Source organism: Eretmochelys imbricata, chromosome 1, assembly GCF_965152235.1.
Source record: "Eretmochelys imbricata isolate rEreImb1 chromosome 1, rEreImb1.hap1, whole genome shotgun sequence".
In the NCBI taxonomy this organism is placed as follows: domain Eukaryota; kingdom Metazoa; phylum Chordata; order Testudines; family Cheloniidae; genus Eretmochelys; species Eretmochelys imbricata.
Genome location: NC_135572.1, coordinates 242,971,687 through 242,988,162, shown reverse-complemented (window position 1 = coordinate 242,988,162; position 16,476 = coordinate 242,971,687). Strand labels below are relative to the sequence as shown.

The following is a 16,476-nucleotide window of genomic DNA, read 5'->3' as shown; positions in this document are numbered from 1 at the left end:
TACAAATGCTGGAGGCACAGCGGGGTTTGAGGTAGAGGCTGACAGCTCACGACCCCCCATGTAATAACCTTGTGACCCCCTCAGGGGTCCCAACCCCCAGTTTGAGAACCCCTGCTCTAATCCCTCCAGCACATGAAAAGGAATAATACCAGAGATCATGGGGGACTTGGCTCAGTAGGAACCAGGAGGCTTCCTATGAGCAGGAGTAGCAAGCCAATAAGGAAAATAAGGCTGCGGAAATAAGGCAAACAGTTTAGGAGCTGGGACTGAAGTGCTGAGAGTTAGGCCAGTGGTTCCTGGCAAGGGAGCCAGTGGTAGCAATGGCTGATGGATAGTCAGAAGTGGCTGTATGGACAGGCCTGAAAAAAGGTGCTGGACAAAACAACTGGACTCAGGACGGGGGTTCTGCAGACCAGTGCATGCTTGCCTGTGGGAGAGGAGTGGCCTGGACTAAGTATCCTTAGCACTAGGTCAGAAGAGTGCCACTTTGTATTCTGGCGCTGAGCTGCCCCTAGGGTGTGGATTGGGAACTGGTGTGTGTTGTGTTTCTCTCTTTTCATTTGGAAGTGTTAAAAGCAGTTGTTCCTAGGGCAATTGCACTGTTCATTTTTGACAGACCTAGTAAAGCAATCCTTTAATTATTCATCAGGCTCTGAATATTTATGGGAACCCACCTGGGACTAGAGGCTGAAGGGCCTAACTCTGGGAGTGCCAACAGCACGTGCCTCTGAACTATGGTATGCTCCCGAGCATCTAGGGAACTAGTGTACATAGCACTTTTTTGCCACTCCATGTATTTGGATCAGTTATACTGGGTTATTTTTTCTTTAAGAGAAAAATAAATATTTTTGTATGTATAAGTTTTTTGAGAGGGGTGGCAGATAAAGGAACCTCTGGACATATTTTTGGCAACAAATGCCAGACCTCCACTCTATTTCCAGTTGCATCATCGACATAAACTTTTTGAAGCCCCAGTCCTGCAAAGACTTATGCACCTGTCTAACTTTAGGTACTAGAAGTGCAGCTCAGTTGTCTTCAGTGAGGCTATTCACAGTATCTAAAGTTAAGCAAAGGCATAAGTCTTTGCAGGATTGAGACACTAAATACTTTATAGCATTTAAAATAAGCAGCGAAAAGGGAGAAAAACTAACAGGTGTCGAAAAGGTGTGGTTTCAGATGAGATTTAAAAATGGATGAACCATGGACGAGGAAGAGAGACTCAGGAAGGTTGCTCTAGACACAAGGAGCTGCAGTGGAGACAGTTCTTGCACCACCAGCTGCAAAATTGTGAGATGGGACAAAGAAGAAACCAGGATGAAAGAGGCCAATATGAGGAAAGTGGAGGGAACAGGAGGGAGGTGTGGAGAGAACAGGTTCTATGCAGTACAAACATTTAAAATAAGTTGAAACCAAAAGCGCAGTTTCCTAGAGGAACATGAAAAAAATGGGGAGCCATTGGAAATTTTTGAGGACAAGGATAAATGGACAAATTTCTTGTCCATTTCAGAAAGCAGGCAGCTTCTTTGCATAAGTGCTAGAGTCTGGGGACTCAAGGCAGTACAGTAGGGAGTTGAAGGTATAGATGAGGGTTTCACTGGAAGCAGAGTTGAGGAACAATATGCTTGGGCAGATAACCTCTTCGTAGCTTTTAAAATATCAGTTATCCATTGAGATATCAGTATCCGGGCTCTATTTAATACAGTAATAAACAAGCGTAACAATAAGGAGCAACAAATGGTGAAAACTGGCACAGCAATCATTTTCAGTAACAAAGTAAGTGGAACAGAAAAGTATTTTCAATAAAACTAGGGAGTCAGCAGAAAGGCTATCAGTTCTAATTTCCCTCTCACTATGCAAGTGGGTGTTGTCTGAATTGCAACCCAGAATGTGACCAGTGAGAGGTTGTCACTGTTGACCTGTAACCCTGAATCCCTTAAAATGCTTGATTGCTGTAGCTCCCTGTCTGAACACTCCCAGCCATCATAGAAGCATGCACTGTTCTTCTCTGAGTGATTGCTCCCATCTATTCCAATTAGGTGTGTGCGTGCCGTGTGCAGTTTGCCAGAAGGTTTTTCCCCTAGCAGCACCCGTCAGGTCTGCTCTGGAGCCCCCTGGAGTCGCACCTGCATGGCGCCGCATATAGGACCCTGCCGACCCATCGCCTCTCCAGGTCCTTCTTACCGTCAGTGACGGTCATCGGAGCGTTTCATGAGTGATCCTCCAGTGTATTTTTCTGTAAATAGTTAAAGATAGTTTAAAAAATTGGTGTACTTAGTTAGACATTTGGACTTGGGATGCTGGGGGGTGTTTCACTCCTCCGTTTCCCCATCCCTCTCCCGGGCCCGGGGCATGCCTCAGACCCAGGAGTTTAAACCGTGCGGGGTTTGCCGAGGAAGAACTCTGAGGACAGAGACTTTAGGCACCAGTATTCGCCGGTGACAAGCATGACACAGGATCAATCTCGGCACCCCTCTCTGTCTCCTGTCCTGAAGAAAAACAGGAAGCCTGATAGAGGGTGCTCCCCTTCCCGTGCAAGGGAATGGGAGCCATCCAAGGGAGGGCAACTAGTGCAAAACCGCACCTCCCTTCCAACTCAACAGCTGGCACCGTCGACTCTGGGCCCTCGGGAGGGACCGTTGAGTCCAGTGTCACCGGAGGAGACCCAGGTGGAGGATTTGGACCTCCCTTCCACACCCAAGATTTATGAGACAGCACAGGACCTGATAACACTGATAGGTCTGCAATCCCCCGACCACAGTGTCACAGCACCGGTCCCAAGGCCCCAAATAACTCAGAGGCCAACAGTGCAGTCCAGGGGCAAGCTGGCTATGACTCGGCAATGATGTACATCACCCTGGCACCGATCCCCAGCACCGACAGGCACAGCTCCATCATGGTCCCTGCATGCAGACTCGTCAGAGTCTACATCGGACACTGACTCATACGTGTCCCAGAGCAGTCGATCCTGTAACCGCCGGCACTCCCAGACAGCGGGGATGACCCAAAGTTTCCCCCAGTACTGTGGCCACCACAATGGCAGGTGCTGGCTCAGATGCCAAACCAGTGGCCCTTCTGGACCCCATGGGCTTACCACGAGTCCCAGGGGTCTGCCTTGTCACGATATTTTTTGGTCGCGTCTGAGAGAAGGACTGCTTCCAGGGCCAGGGATTTCCTCTAGGCATCAGCCACTGCTACTACTGCCGGCGCCGCAATCGGTACTGGGTCCGGCACCAACAACAGACCCAGCACGGGCACCATACCTGGCAACGCGGCTACACTCAGTTCCGTGGCTACACTCAGTACCATGGCCAGTACCGGAGCCAGCACCAAAGGGGACTCCGACTTCAGGGAAGAGCTGTAGCCTTTTGAGGAGCCGGATGGGCAGGAGGGGCCCTCCCATATTCCAGGCTCCTCCTCATCGTCTCCAGATGAGGCAATGGCAGGAACATCCTTGGGGCCTCCCTTTCCCAACAGCCGAACCCACCTTGAACTTCTGAGATGGGTCACTCAGAACCTCGGGATACAGATGGAGGAGGTCTCTGAGGTGTCTGACCCAATGGTGGACATTTTATCCCTAGAAGGACCCACCAGGGTGGCCCTTCCCCTGATAAAGACCATTCAGGAGAACACACAAACTCTGTGGCAAACGTCATCCTCTCTGGGTCCTACAGATAAGGAAGTTGAGAGAAAGTACTTTGTGCCCTCCGAGGGCTATGAATACTTGTTTACCCATTCCACGCTGGACTTGTTGGTAGTGGTGGCTGTTAACGCAAGGGTGAGGCAAGGGCCTACTCCTCGAGCTAAGGACGCAAAGAAGCTGGACCTCTTTGGAAGGAAGATATACTCCACTGGAGGGCTACAGCTTCATATCGCAAACCAGCAAGCAGTCCTTAGCCGTTATAACTTCAAGTCATGGGACTCAATGTCCAAATTCTCAGACCTTGTCCCACAAGCCGGAATTCTCGGCTCTCATGGATGAGGGCAAAAGAGTCGCCAGAACGTCTCTGCAAGTGGCATTAGACTCAGTGGACTCTGCAACACGGACGATGTCTCCGGGCATCGCAGTGCGCCGTTGCTCATGGCTGCAGGTCTTGGGCCTCTCCGGCGTGGTCCAACAGACAGTTCAGGACCTACCGTTTGAGGGGGCCACGTTATTTTTGGAGAAAACGGACTCGAGACACCACAGTTTGAAATACTCCAAAGCCACTTTAAGATCATTGGGGGTCTGAGTCATCCAGGCAGCCACCAGGCCTTAGGCAGACCTTTTGAGGATGCGCCCGAGGGCGTTATACCAGCCTCTCCACTGGATCCTTCTTTCCCGCTTTCAGAACATCTGTCCCATTTCTACCAAGCATGGTCCCAAAACACCTCAGACCATTGGGTCCTCCGCACAATAGAGATGGGATATTCTCTCCAATTTTCCTCGCCCCCACTCATTCCCCCTCCCTCTTCAGGGACCCTTCTCATGAGCAACTTCTCATCCAGGAGATATCCTATCAGCGGAGGCTGTGGAGGAGGTTCTGGTGGAGCTCAGGGGAAAGGGGTTTTACTCCCGGTATTACCTAATACTGAAAGCAAAAGGGGGCCTCAGACCCATCTTGGACCTGCGCGACCTCAACATGTTCATGAAGAAACTAAAGTTTCGAATGTTCTCTTTGGCCACTATCGTCCCGTCCCTGGATCCAGGAGATTGGTATCCACCCTCGACTTGAAGGACGCATACTTCCACGTTTCCATAATTCCACCCCACAGGTGGTGCTTAAGGTTTACAGTCAGGAATTCCCACTACCAATTCACAGTGCTACCGTTTGGCCTATCATCGACACCTCTGGTGTTTACCAAATGTATATCAGTCATGGCCACTTTTCTGCAGAAAAGTCAGGTTCAGGTATTTCCTTACCTAGACTACTGGCTAGTCAAGGGCTGGTCCAGAACACAAGTGGATCAACATGTCTCCCTCATAAAATCCATCTTCAATGCGTTGGGCCTCCTCCTAAACACTCAAAAGTCAACACTCATCCCTACTCAGAGAATAGAGTTAATAGGGGCAGTGCTACATAGGGGCAACACAGGCCAGAGCGTTCTTGCACCAATCCCGCTTCCAGGCCATTCATGACATCAGGATCTCAAACGAATCCCTTGTAAGGAGTTGCTTAAAACTCCTAGGTCACATGGCATCTTGCACATATGTAGCGCAACATATGAGGCTCAGACTTTGACCTCTCAAAGCTTGGTTGGCTTGGTGTACCGACCAAGCAGGCACAGTCTAGACATGGTGGTTACCCTTCCAGTGGAGGTTCTCAAGTCTCTTCACTGGTGGCTCGACCCTCACTTGCTGTGCACAGGGGTCACATTTTCCAAATCCCCGTCCATCCCTATGTCTGACCACCGACGCCTCGGTCATGGGGTGGGGCCGCACACCTTGGGGAACACAGAACTCAGGGCCTCTGGTCTCAGGAGGAACTGATGCTTCACATCAATGTAAGGGAGCTCAGGGAAGTCCGGCTGGCATGTCAGACCTTTCAGCCTCTTCTGGAGGGCAAGTGTATATCGGTCCTGTACAATACAACAGCGTTGTTTTATATCAACAGATGGGGGGAGCATGCTCCTCTCCCCTGTGTCAGGAAGCCCTCATGCTCTGGAGTTCTACATAGCACACTCCATACTTTTGGAAGTGTCCTAGCTTCCAGGGTCACAGAAGGAACTAGAAGACCACCTCAGCAGGTCTTTTCACAACCACGAGTGGTCTGTCCACCCGGATGTAATAAACAATATCTTCCAGCAGTAGAGAGTTCCCCAGATCTATCTGTTCACCACAAGGGCTAACAGGAAGTGCCTAATTCTGCTCCTTCAGTAACCACAGCCCGGATTCAGTTGGCAGACATGTTTCTGCTTCCATGGAAGGACTGCCTGTTCTAGGTGTTTGCTCCTATACCGCTGATTCACAAGGTCCTCCTCAAAATCCGGAGATTTTACAGAACCTCAGTGATCCTGGTGGCACCGGCCTGGCCATGTCAGCATTGGTACACCAGGCTACTGGAGCTGTCAGTGGATACTCCAATCACTCTATTGCTAATTCCGGACCTCATCACTCAGCATTACAGAAGGCTTCAACACCCCCAATCTCGAGTGTCCTCCACCTCACAGCTTGGAAGCTAAGTGGTTGAACCCACTAGAGCTCACATGCTTAGACCCTGTTAGGGAGGTTCTTCTGGGTAGCAGAAAATTTTCGACCAGAGCAGCTTACCTAGCCAAGTGGAAGACATTCACAATTTTGGTGCTCACAGAGCCGTATCCCTCCAACAAAATCGTCGGTCCTCTTTATATTGGACTACCTCCGAAGTTGAAACAGCAGGGCTTGTCTCACTCCTCGATAAAGGTTCACTTGGCTGCCATCTCAGCTTTTCACCCAGGAGAGCATGGACACACCATCTTCACTAACGAAATAGTGCGACGGTTCCTCAAGGGGTTGAACGGATTATATCTTCTTATTCGGCGGTCCACCCCCACTTAGGACCTTAACTTGGTATTTTCTAGGCTGATGGGGCCCCCGTTTGAACCCCTGGCAATGTGCTCACTTCTCTACCTTTCCTATAAGGTGGTCTTTTTGGTTGCAATAACATCAGCCAGAAGGATGTCTGAACTCAAGGGTCTCACATCCGACTCTTTTCTTTTCTATAAAGATAAGGTGCAACTGCGACCCCACTCTGCATTCCTCCTGAGGGTGGTCTCAAATTTCCATGCCAATCGAGCTATTTCTTCCGGTCTTTTTCCCGAAACCTCTTGCAAATAGCTGTCAGCACAGACTCCATTCCCTGGATGTGTGGCATGCATTGGCTTTTTATATTGAATGAACTAAGCGGTTCTGTAAGTCGAACCAGATGTTTGTTGCTGTGGCAGACAGGATGAAATGCCTCCCAGTGTCCCCGCAAAGGATATTGTCATGGGTCACATCCTGTATCCGGGGTTGTTACGACCTTGCTAAGATCCCTGCCCCCGCTCTGACTGCACACTCCACTAGAGCTCAGGTGTCTTTGGTGGCTTTCCTGGCCCAGGTACTGATCCAGGAGATCTGCAGAGTGGCTACGTGGTCTTCGGTTCACACCTTCACTTCACATTATGCCATCTCCCAGCACAATGGGGTGATGCAGTGTTCGGCAGGGCTGTGCTTCAGTCAGCAATTCCATAAACTCTGACCCCACATCCTAGGTAAGGCTTGGGAGTCACCTAAGTGGAGTCTTTATGAGCAAGCACTCGAAGAAGACAAAACAGTTACTCACCTTCTCATAACTGTTGTTCTTTGAGATGTGTTGCTCATATCCATTCCAAACCCATCCACCTTCCCCTCTTTCAGAGTATCTGACAAGAAGGAACTGGAGAGGTGGCAGGTCAGCAAGGCCCTATATGCGGCGCCATGAAGGCGCGACTCCAGGGGGCTCCAGAGCCGACCCGATGGGTGCTGTTAGGGGAAAAACCTTCCAGCAAACTCTGTGCACGGTGCATGCACACACCTAATTGGAATCGACATGAGCAACACATCTCGAAAAACAACAATTACGAGAAAGTGAGTAATCATTTTATTGTCTGTGTGATAAGCAGCCCTGGTTCAGCAATTCTGACTCCAGCAGCCTACTTGTTTACATTCTGGTCTCCACCAGCCTTGGTTACTACTATCCAAGAGACCCCAATGCACCTCCCAGTCCTGAATTTCTCCCAAACAGTCTTCCCTGAGATGCCCAGCCCTCTGCTTGAACATTCCGAGGAGTAATAAGATTAACTGCTCCTTTAAAGAGAGAAAAGCCAGCAGCTTTTTGCTTTAACTAGCATTAATAATCACTTCAAGTCAAACACAGCACTGGACTAATATAAACTAAAACTAAAACTAGATTATTTAATCAGAGAGGTTTTAAGTGAGTTTTTTAAGTATAAGGAATAAAGTCAGAAATGGTTACAAACACATAAAAGTGGAAAATGTTTTCTAGTGACTAAAACTCAACAAAACTACAGGCTTGTTCAAGGTAAGATTCTTACCACATCTCCTTCCAGTAAGATAGCTGACCACCTCCTTGGTCAGGATTTCTTACAAAGTGTCAAGCGAAAGGTAACTTAGGGTATTGTCCCTCTCTTTTATCGTTTGCTGAACTTTTGAAATTTGTTCTTCTCAAAGTTCCGTGCTCCTACTGTGAGAAAAGGTGCCATGGAGTCTGATGGAGAAGGTTCCATGCTGGTTCTCTCCCCATTGGTACTCTTTACAATATAAATTGAACTGTCCCTGCAGCCTCAGATATGATAATAAATGGCCACTTGACTGAGGTTGCCAATTCCGCTCTACTCCGCGCTGATATGGCCTCAGCTGGAGTACTATGTTCAGTTCTGGGCACCACATTTCAGGAAATATGTGGACAACAAAATAATTAAAGGTCCAGAAAACATGACCTATGAGGGAAGACTGAAAAAATTGGGTTCGTTTAGTCTGGAGAAGAGAAGACTGAGAGGGGACATAATGGTTTTCAAATTTCAAAAAGCAATAGTTTTGCTACAAGGAGGAGGGAGAAAAATTGTCCTTAACCTCTGAGGATAGGACAAGAAGCTGTGGGCTTAAATTGCAACAACAGCAGTTTAGGTTGGACATTAGGAAAAATTTCCTGTCAGGGTGGTTAAGCACTGGAATAAATTGCCTAGGGAGGCTGTGGAAACTCCATCATTGGAGATTTTTAAGAGCAAGTTAGACAAACACCTGTCCAGGATGGTCTAGATAATTCTTAGTACAGGCATGAGTGCAGGGAAATGGACTAGAGGACCTTTTGAGGTCACTCCTAGTCCTACGATTTTGTGATTGAACCTGATGGGGCATTGACCTTTCCTTTGACTGGAAAAAAAAACCTGTTTACCCACTCCCCAGACTTTTCTGCTTCAAATACATTCGAAATCTCATACAGAGAGAATTCATAACTTCACATATAAAGTGAACATGTATTTTACAATTATATTAATAACCAAAGTGGTGTTAGCTTTCCTATGATACCTCAATACTTATATTGTACAAATGTCACTGCAATAGTATGTCGGGTGTGAATAAAGGAGTTCCTAGGGTCACAGAGTTTGTACCTTTCTACCTTTTCTTAACCTATATATGCTACCTATCATTTATTAGATGGCTGTTCAAAATACTAGGTGCTGTACAATTAGAGAGGAAGCCAGAAGAGATATAGGCTAAATCATATAAATAGAGGAGGGGAAAGGGATGCAACCTACAAACAAAATGATCTTTTTTTTTAACATATATATTCTCTTTCCTCCTGTTTTTTTTCTTCCTCCCCAGTTGCCCTTAGACCTAGTCATTGCTAGTTGTTTTTTATTTTATTTTTATGTATTTATTTCAAGATTTTATGTATTCCATATATAAACCGCCCTTCTTAGCTACCTAGCCTGCACGTCTGCCCAGCAATCATGGAACTCTTGCCACACCCCTGTTCTCCAGGGGAATGCCTTCAAAGAACGCTTTCTCTGTCCCAGTCATCATCATCAAGTAACTAGATTCTAGTTTTAACAAAAAGGGTCAAGTTGAGTCAGACCTTGCAATTTGCATTGCTTCTGATTATCTGTATGAATGTTTTATCTCAAACTGGGAGGGGAAGTAATTATAAAAGAACTACATATGATGGGGGCCCATGAAGGAAACGACAGGAAGGAACAATTGGAACAGATAAGAATTTTTGTGTATGTGTGTGTGATTTTTCCCTTCTTTTAAAAAACAGCTTTAATGCTTTTTATCTTGTGATCAGAGTTTCCAGTGCACATATAGCAAGAAGCATGGACTGTAAAATTTAGTTGTGTTAGTGCTGAACCAATTATGTGCATTCTGGTTGTCCCATCGTTTCCTTTGGGAAGGCACATGGAGAGAGGGAGAAATTGGGAAGTGAAGACAATAGCAAGGAAAGGAATTTGGGATAATGAGTAATGAGTTCACTCACTTTATATTCATTCTCGTATGTTCACGTTGTTGTTTGTATATTTGACTAAAGTTATGCTTGTATGAGTAGCAAAGACTAATTGCTCTTGGTTTCTCTGTCTTTGCCCATTTTATGCCTGTAGACAGTACACAAGGCAACCCATAAGGAATGGTCTACTAAGTGTCCCTTATTGTTAGGCTAACAATTTAGAAGTCTGTTGCCATCTTCAGGGGTGATGCAACACAACATATAAAATATCAACTTTCTTATTTAAACCCTGCGTGTGTGTTTTGTGTGTCAAGGTAGAAGCCCAAAATTCTAAAGTCAGCCAGAGAAAATGCAGAACGCCAAATGCTACTCTGAGGGATGCTCAGACAACCCCACAGAACTCAATGCAGTCCCATGTTTGGTGGCTGTGCCTACATCAGTGCAATCTCCTGAAGAGTAATTTGCTTGTGTCACTGAGGGTAGAGTTTGGCCCACAGAAAACAAATTAAGCATGAACAATGTCACTTTAGCAGCTGTATACTCTTAGTTTCAATGAGAGATTATATTTAGAAAACACTGAGCTCATCTCATCTGTTTCACAAAGTTCGCTGGAAGGTTTTTCCCCTAACAGCACCCATCGGGTCGGCTCTGGAGCCCCCTGGAGTCGTGCCTTCATGGCGCCGCATATAGGGCCTTGCTGACCTGCTACCTCTCCAGTTCCTTCTTGCCTTTTTTCCCAACATAGTGGAGTGATTTTAACTTTACACCTGATGTAAGATGTACTTTGGCATATTGTCAACAGTTACCTCCCCTTGATAACGCAGTTGTTAACATATAGTAATATCCCTCTTGCCAACGCCATATTGAACTCCTGGCCAAATCTTTATCAATGTGAGTGGGAATTTTACCTACACAAGCACAATCTGTTTTGCTTGTAGAGGAGCAGATGTGATCTGGCCCCAAAATTTTACACATGCAAAATTAAAGTAATAAGCATAGATACCTTTTTAAAAAAACAGTATACTGGCTAAAATGTATATTTTAATTAAACAGGAAAAATAAGCAAACATGTTTTAAAAGAAAAACTATACAGAATATCAAAGAACATGACTCTTCCGTTTATAGCAAATCAGCATAACCTATTGCTTACCATAAACTTTGTTTTCTTCTCTTTTTTAGCTCATGGGGCATTCTGAATGGGATCACAAACGGGGGTCCAGAGGATCACAGGTCAGTTACAGCTGGATTTTTCACTTGCTGTTCTCTTGTAATTTGTGGTTGGGTGCTTGTTTTTCTGGAATATGTTACTTTGTCTGCTGAGGTTGTCCTGGAAAGGCCAGAATTTAAGAAAATCAGTAACAATATATGCTGCAGTTGAGTATTGAAAGGGTAAATTAAGGGCTAAATCCTATAAACAAGCATATTTGAATAGATCTAGTCAAGCGAGTGGGGCTATTCACATAAGTAAATTTAGTCACATGCATGTTTGCAGGAGAGGGCCAAAAAGAGTTTAAAATGGTGACAACTTTGATTTAATAGCAGTCATGTTCAACCTGCAACAGTCAGATAACATTCTTGCATTGGCAGGAGGATGGATTAGATGTGTTGGCATGTCTTTTCTAACTCCATTGTCTATCTAAATCAGAATATTAAGTTTGTAACTCTGCATTTTCAAATATTGTAGATAATTATATTTTTTTCTGTTTACATATGAAATACCATCTATAAAGCTCTGCGGTACTCCCCTACAGTACAAGGATAAACAGAATTGATGGTAACATAGAATTTTATGGGAATTGTTCGTAGCCACTTATACCTTGACTCATCCTAAAATCAAAGAAATAACAGCAGTTTTGATAATAGTATCATGCTGATAGATAAAAATACATCTATAGAAAGCAAATCATAGCGTTGTGCTTCAGAGGAGACATAGCTACCAGTCTGATGATCAAGAGATTTCCTGTAGGGGCAAAGAACTCTAGTGTTGAAATTATTTGAGTCAATAACTAAAACCCCCAAACTTTAGATCTTCTTTTCATCATTCTGTTATATCAAGGATCGTTATACAAATACTAAGATCTAAGCCTAAACCCGCTTCATAGAAGTTTCTGCCCCTAAGAAAGTGCCTGCTACTTATTATCTTTACTGGTTTGTGGCAGTTGGTGTAGTGAACAGGGTTGTCAAACCTTTTGTCCCTCTTCCAAAAATCGCAGAAACATCAGCCTTTTAAATGAGAAATAGACACTTCTGTATGGTCATATATATATCAATTTTTACAGGGTTCACTACTTTCAATTTGGAAAATAATGTTGTGAAGTTTGTCATTACTTCTGTTGGTTGTCCAGATAAAAAAAATCTAAAAACTTTACCTACAAATTCCAATTAAACCCAATCCTCATAGAAATGCAACAGAATTTAAAATTCATTCCAAAATCTGTTTTGCACTGCTGTGTTAGGCCTATAAATATGTAATATTTTATAAAACTCTGCTCAAATACATGAAGAGTTAAAGTTTACCTCTTGGGTCTTCCCAGCGGATCGGGATTTTAATTATCTGCTCTGTCTAAATTGGCAGAAAATTTAGATCCACTGAGTGAATCAAGCAGGCAAATCTTATTCTAACATAGTAACGCAAAGAAATATAAGCCAAGAAAGTCAAAGTTATGATATTCTGGCCTAAGCCTGCACTATGGCCTACATTTTCAAAAGTGTCTAGTGATATATGCAAAAATTTTTGCGGATACAGATTAACACGGCTGCTACTCTGAAACCTAGTGATTTATGGTGTTTCAATATTTCAGTCCCAAACATGAGACACTTTAAATGGGCCTGATGTTCAGGAAACAGAGTTCTGTGTTTTTTTTGAAAACCAGTCCCCTTTAAAGATGTCTCAAGTTCAAGTTTGGAAACCAAAACTTGGCACACTTAAAATCACTAGACTTTCTTGAAAATTTAGGGATATATGTTTATAGTGTTAAGTTCTTCAATCCTAGCAGAAAAGGCCATTGCTTAAAGCAGCAAAAGGTTTAGTGTCTCTTTAATGAGTATCTGCAGGATTGGGTGCAGATTAAAAGTCTGTATTTGGCAGTGCAGTGGAGGCTAAATGGATTTCAAAAAGGAGGAGAGGCAGAGGACAGACTGAGCAGTAAACAGATGTCTTGTTGCAGAAAATCAGTAGTAATTCTAGTATCTAGAGCTCTTGGAGTTTTGGTGTGTTTTTTTAAATACTGTTCTTTCAGCAGAGAGAAGGGGTGAAATATTGGCCCTTTACAAGTCAATGGGAATTTTGCCATTGATTTCAATAAGACACAATTTCTCCCAGGCAGAAAGGTTGAGAAAGGACTTACTAAGTCATCTGGGTTTTCCATGTTTGTTCTTCCCGAGGACAGGACGGTTTCCATGGTTTGGCCTAATTTCAGATAGGGAGGACTCCTTGGTGTTGAGTCAGGTTCAAGAAATATCCATTGTGTGAAGACCAGGTGAAACCTTTCCTTTTGAGTACTCTTATCAAATGTTGCTAAACAGGGTGAAACTGTTGCTAAAAAGATTTCGACAAAGTTGTTCAGGTTGCATAATGAAGGAAGCAGAGAGGGATTTGTGAGCAGTTATGAGTTATAGGTAAGAGGTTATACGTTTTTACCACCCCACTGAACTCAGTACTGGACCTTATTCTGTGTAGGAGTCTAACTGGAGCAACACTGTTCCTTTTTTCATCTTGAATGACGTTTCAGACAGGCTTCCCTTTTAAAAAGAAAAGTTCTAGGGGGTTCTGTGGTAGCGCAACCCTGTAGCTTATAATAATGATGCTGCAGTGCTTTTGTGTAGTATTGTAGAATTCTGTGTATTTTAAAATAAAGGTTTATTCCAGGAGTCCCTGTTTCGGGTACTCAGATACATAATATAGAAAACTCTTGTCCATTATTTAATTCCTAATACAAAAGAGTCTATTTTTGAGATTTCTATTTATTTATTTGGATCAGAATAATTGTAATAACTTGAATCCTAGCTGGTCAACATGTAGCTCAGCATGGCGGGCTTTAAAACAACAAGATCACAAAATTCATGCCGGTAGAATAATCTCCCATTGTCCGTTAATTCTCCTGGAATAAAGAAGAGAAAGCACTGAACTGGATTTTAGAGCCTTTTTTCTTCAATGAGCACTCTCAAGGTGCCTTGGGGGAGAAAGAAGTGGAACAATTTGCTTGCTATAAAATAAAGTCTCAGACTCGCTCCTTCAACCAGGATGTTTCTTCTATTAATAAGCAGGTTGTCTCTGGTTTGTGTCTGAAGCCTGCAGAAACTATCCAGTAGTGCACTGTACATTTTCTAATAACCCACTTGGAAAATGTGTTCATTTTGTGCTTTCTGATTATGGGCGTTAAACAAAGGGTGAAGGTCTAACTTGAAGTAGTGCAGGATGTCCCAAAAATGCCTCTATGCTTCTGGGAATTCCTCACTCTGAAAAGAGTTTTATCTCCTTACGTGCCGCTGTGGTTGACTGGAATTTAAATGTGTCAAGTACAAGGCTAAACTTCTATATCACTTAACCTGCTGCTAACTTCCATAGCAAGATCTCCTTCCTTTTTCTATTTATTTAATGTATTTATTTATTCTAAAAGTCCTTCATTCTTTTGATTGTGATACTGACAAGCTTTACCAATCCCCTAGATTTTCTAGTCCCCATTATTGAAATCTGTATCTCCAGCACTAGAGCACATGGAGCTCATCTAGTTAGAACGGATTATAATTTGCTTCGTAGAGAGCAGACAGATGGTTGTTATAAGAATCATTTGATTTTGATCTTTGAAGGTAACACCTAATGTTAGAAGTATTTATTGTAAAACCCTTATTAAATCTCTCTGGAATCAAAGACAGTGCTGCAGAAGAAGTTTATTTTTCTCATCCTGTGGTGGTATCTTGCAAACACCAGAAAATACTGTAAGCTTTTATTTATTAAATACTGAGCGCAAAAAAATTCAGTGCAACTTTAGAGATCTTACATATATGCATGCATGCACACAAAATTCAGAAATTCAAAGTTACCCTTTCATGTTATAAAAATTCCTAGTTATGTATCCTGCATTTGCTGTACAGGTCACAAATATTAAGGTACATCCTATCTGTCATGTCTTCCACTGGATCATGCTGTCTCATTCATATCTTATATAGATACTCCTGAGGACATTTTGTGCCAAAAAAATAAAAATTCTACTCCAAAAAAATAAAAGTTCTGTACACAATATTTTAAAATTCTACCAAAATTCTGCCAATTTTATTTGTCAAATAAATGTAGAAGCTCCAGCATGGCATTGGGGAGCACAGGCCACTGGCTGCATGGAAGTGGGAGATCACTGTGCAGTTCCCCGCCTCAGTACACAGACTCAGCGGATCCAAGTCTGAAGGTGCTTAGTGTGGGGAGATTCAGGTGTGGGTAGAGAGGGTTCCGTGTGGGGCAATCTGGGTGCAGGCAGCTCAGTGGGGGATCCAGGTGTCGGGGGAGATGGATGCAATGATTGTAGGTCTCTGTAGTGGGGGGGTCCAGTGAAGGTGGTTGGGGCTCAGCAGGGGGTCTGCATGTAGAGGGATCAGTGGGGGGAGGGTCCAGATGCTTGGGTAGTGTGGCTCAGTAGGGTGGGGATCCGGGTGCGGGTGGCTCATCGGGATGGTCCTGGTGCAGGGGGAGTGGGGCTCGTCAGGGGGGTGGTGAGTCTTGGCGGGAGGGCCTGGATATGAGGGGGCCTGGATGGACTGAGATTGGTAAGCCGATGGGGGAGCAGCTCCCTGTACAGTGATTCTCCCCCTCCCGCCCCCCGCCGCAGCTCAGCATCGATGGTGCAGGACACAGTGGGGGGGGGGAAGCGGGGAGCAGGGAGGAGTTAGCAGAACTTCCTACAGCTGGGGGAGAAATCTGGATGCTGTGGGGGAAGAGGAAGTTCAGTCTTCCCCAGCCCAGCCGGGACTAGTAGCTGAGCCTGGTGCATGGTAGGAGCCATCAGCTGGGTCTTCACCAGTCCTACCCCCTGCCCCACAGTGATTTACCTCTCTGCTGGCTGCCCTGGGCATCCGAAACTTACTGCTGGAGAGGGTCACATGACCGCTTTTCTGTCTTCCCTTTGCTTCCCCATCAGAAAGTCATTTTTCTGCGTGGAAGCAAAGAAATCATCAGGGGACATAAATTCTGCGCATGTGCAGTGGCTCAGAATTGCCCCAGGAGTAATAAGAGAATATACCGTATATACTCGTTCATTTATAAGCCGACCCCCCAAGATGGATAGGTAAAAATAGTAAAAACTGCATGACCCTTTCATAAGCCGACTCTATATTTCAGGGGTTTTCAAACTTTGGCTCCTGGCCCGTCAGGGTAAGACTCTGGTGGGTCGGGACCTTTTGTTTACCTGGAGCGTCTGCAGGCAAGGAGTCCCTCAGTTCCCTGTGGCTGCGGTTCGCCGTTCCCAGCCAATGGGAGCTGCGGGAAGTGGCGTGCCACTTCTCCCAGCTCCCATTGGCTGGGAACGGCGAACCGCAGCCACAGGGA

The 16,476-nt window shown here is 44.8% G+C and overlaps 1 protein-coding gene across 1 annotated transcript in view; it reads left to right on the top strand.

Moving 5' to 3' along the window:
• The window catches only part of PDE3A (phosphodiesterase 3A), a 363,884-nt gene that overhangs the window by 222,524 nt on the left and 124,884 nt on the right, over nucleotides 1-16,476 (top strand). Inside the window, exon 2 of the mRNA XM_077807482.1 lies at nucleotides 11,121-11,171. Coding sequence (XP_077663608.1) covers nucleotides 11,121-11,171 — 51 coding nt within the window. The remainder of the gene's footprint in view (nucleotides 1-11,120; nucleotides 11,172-16,476) is intronic.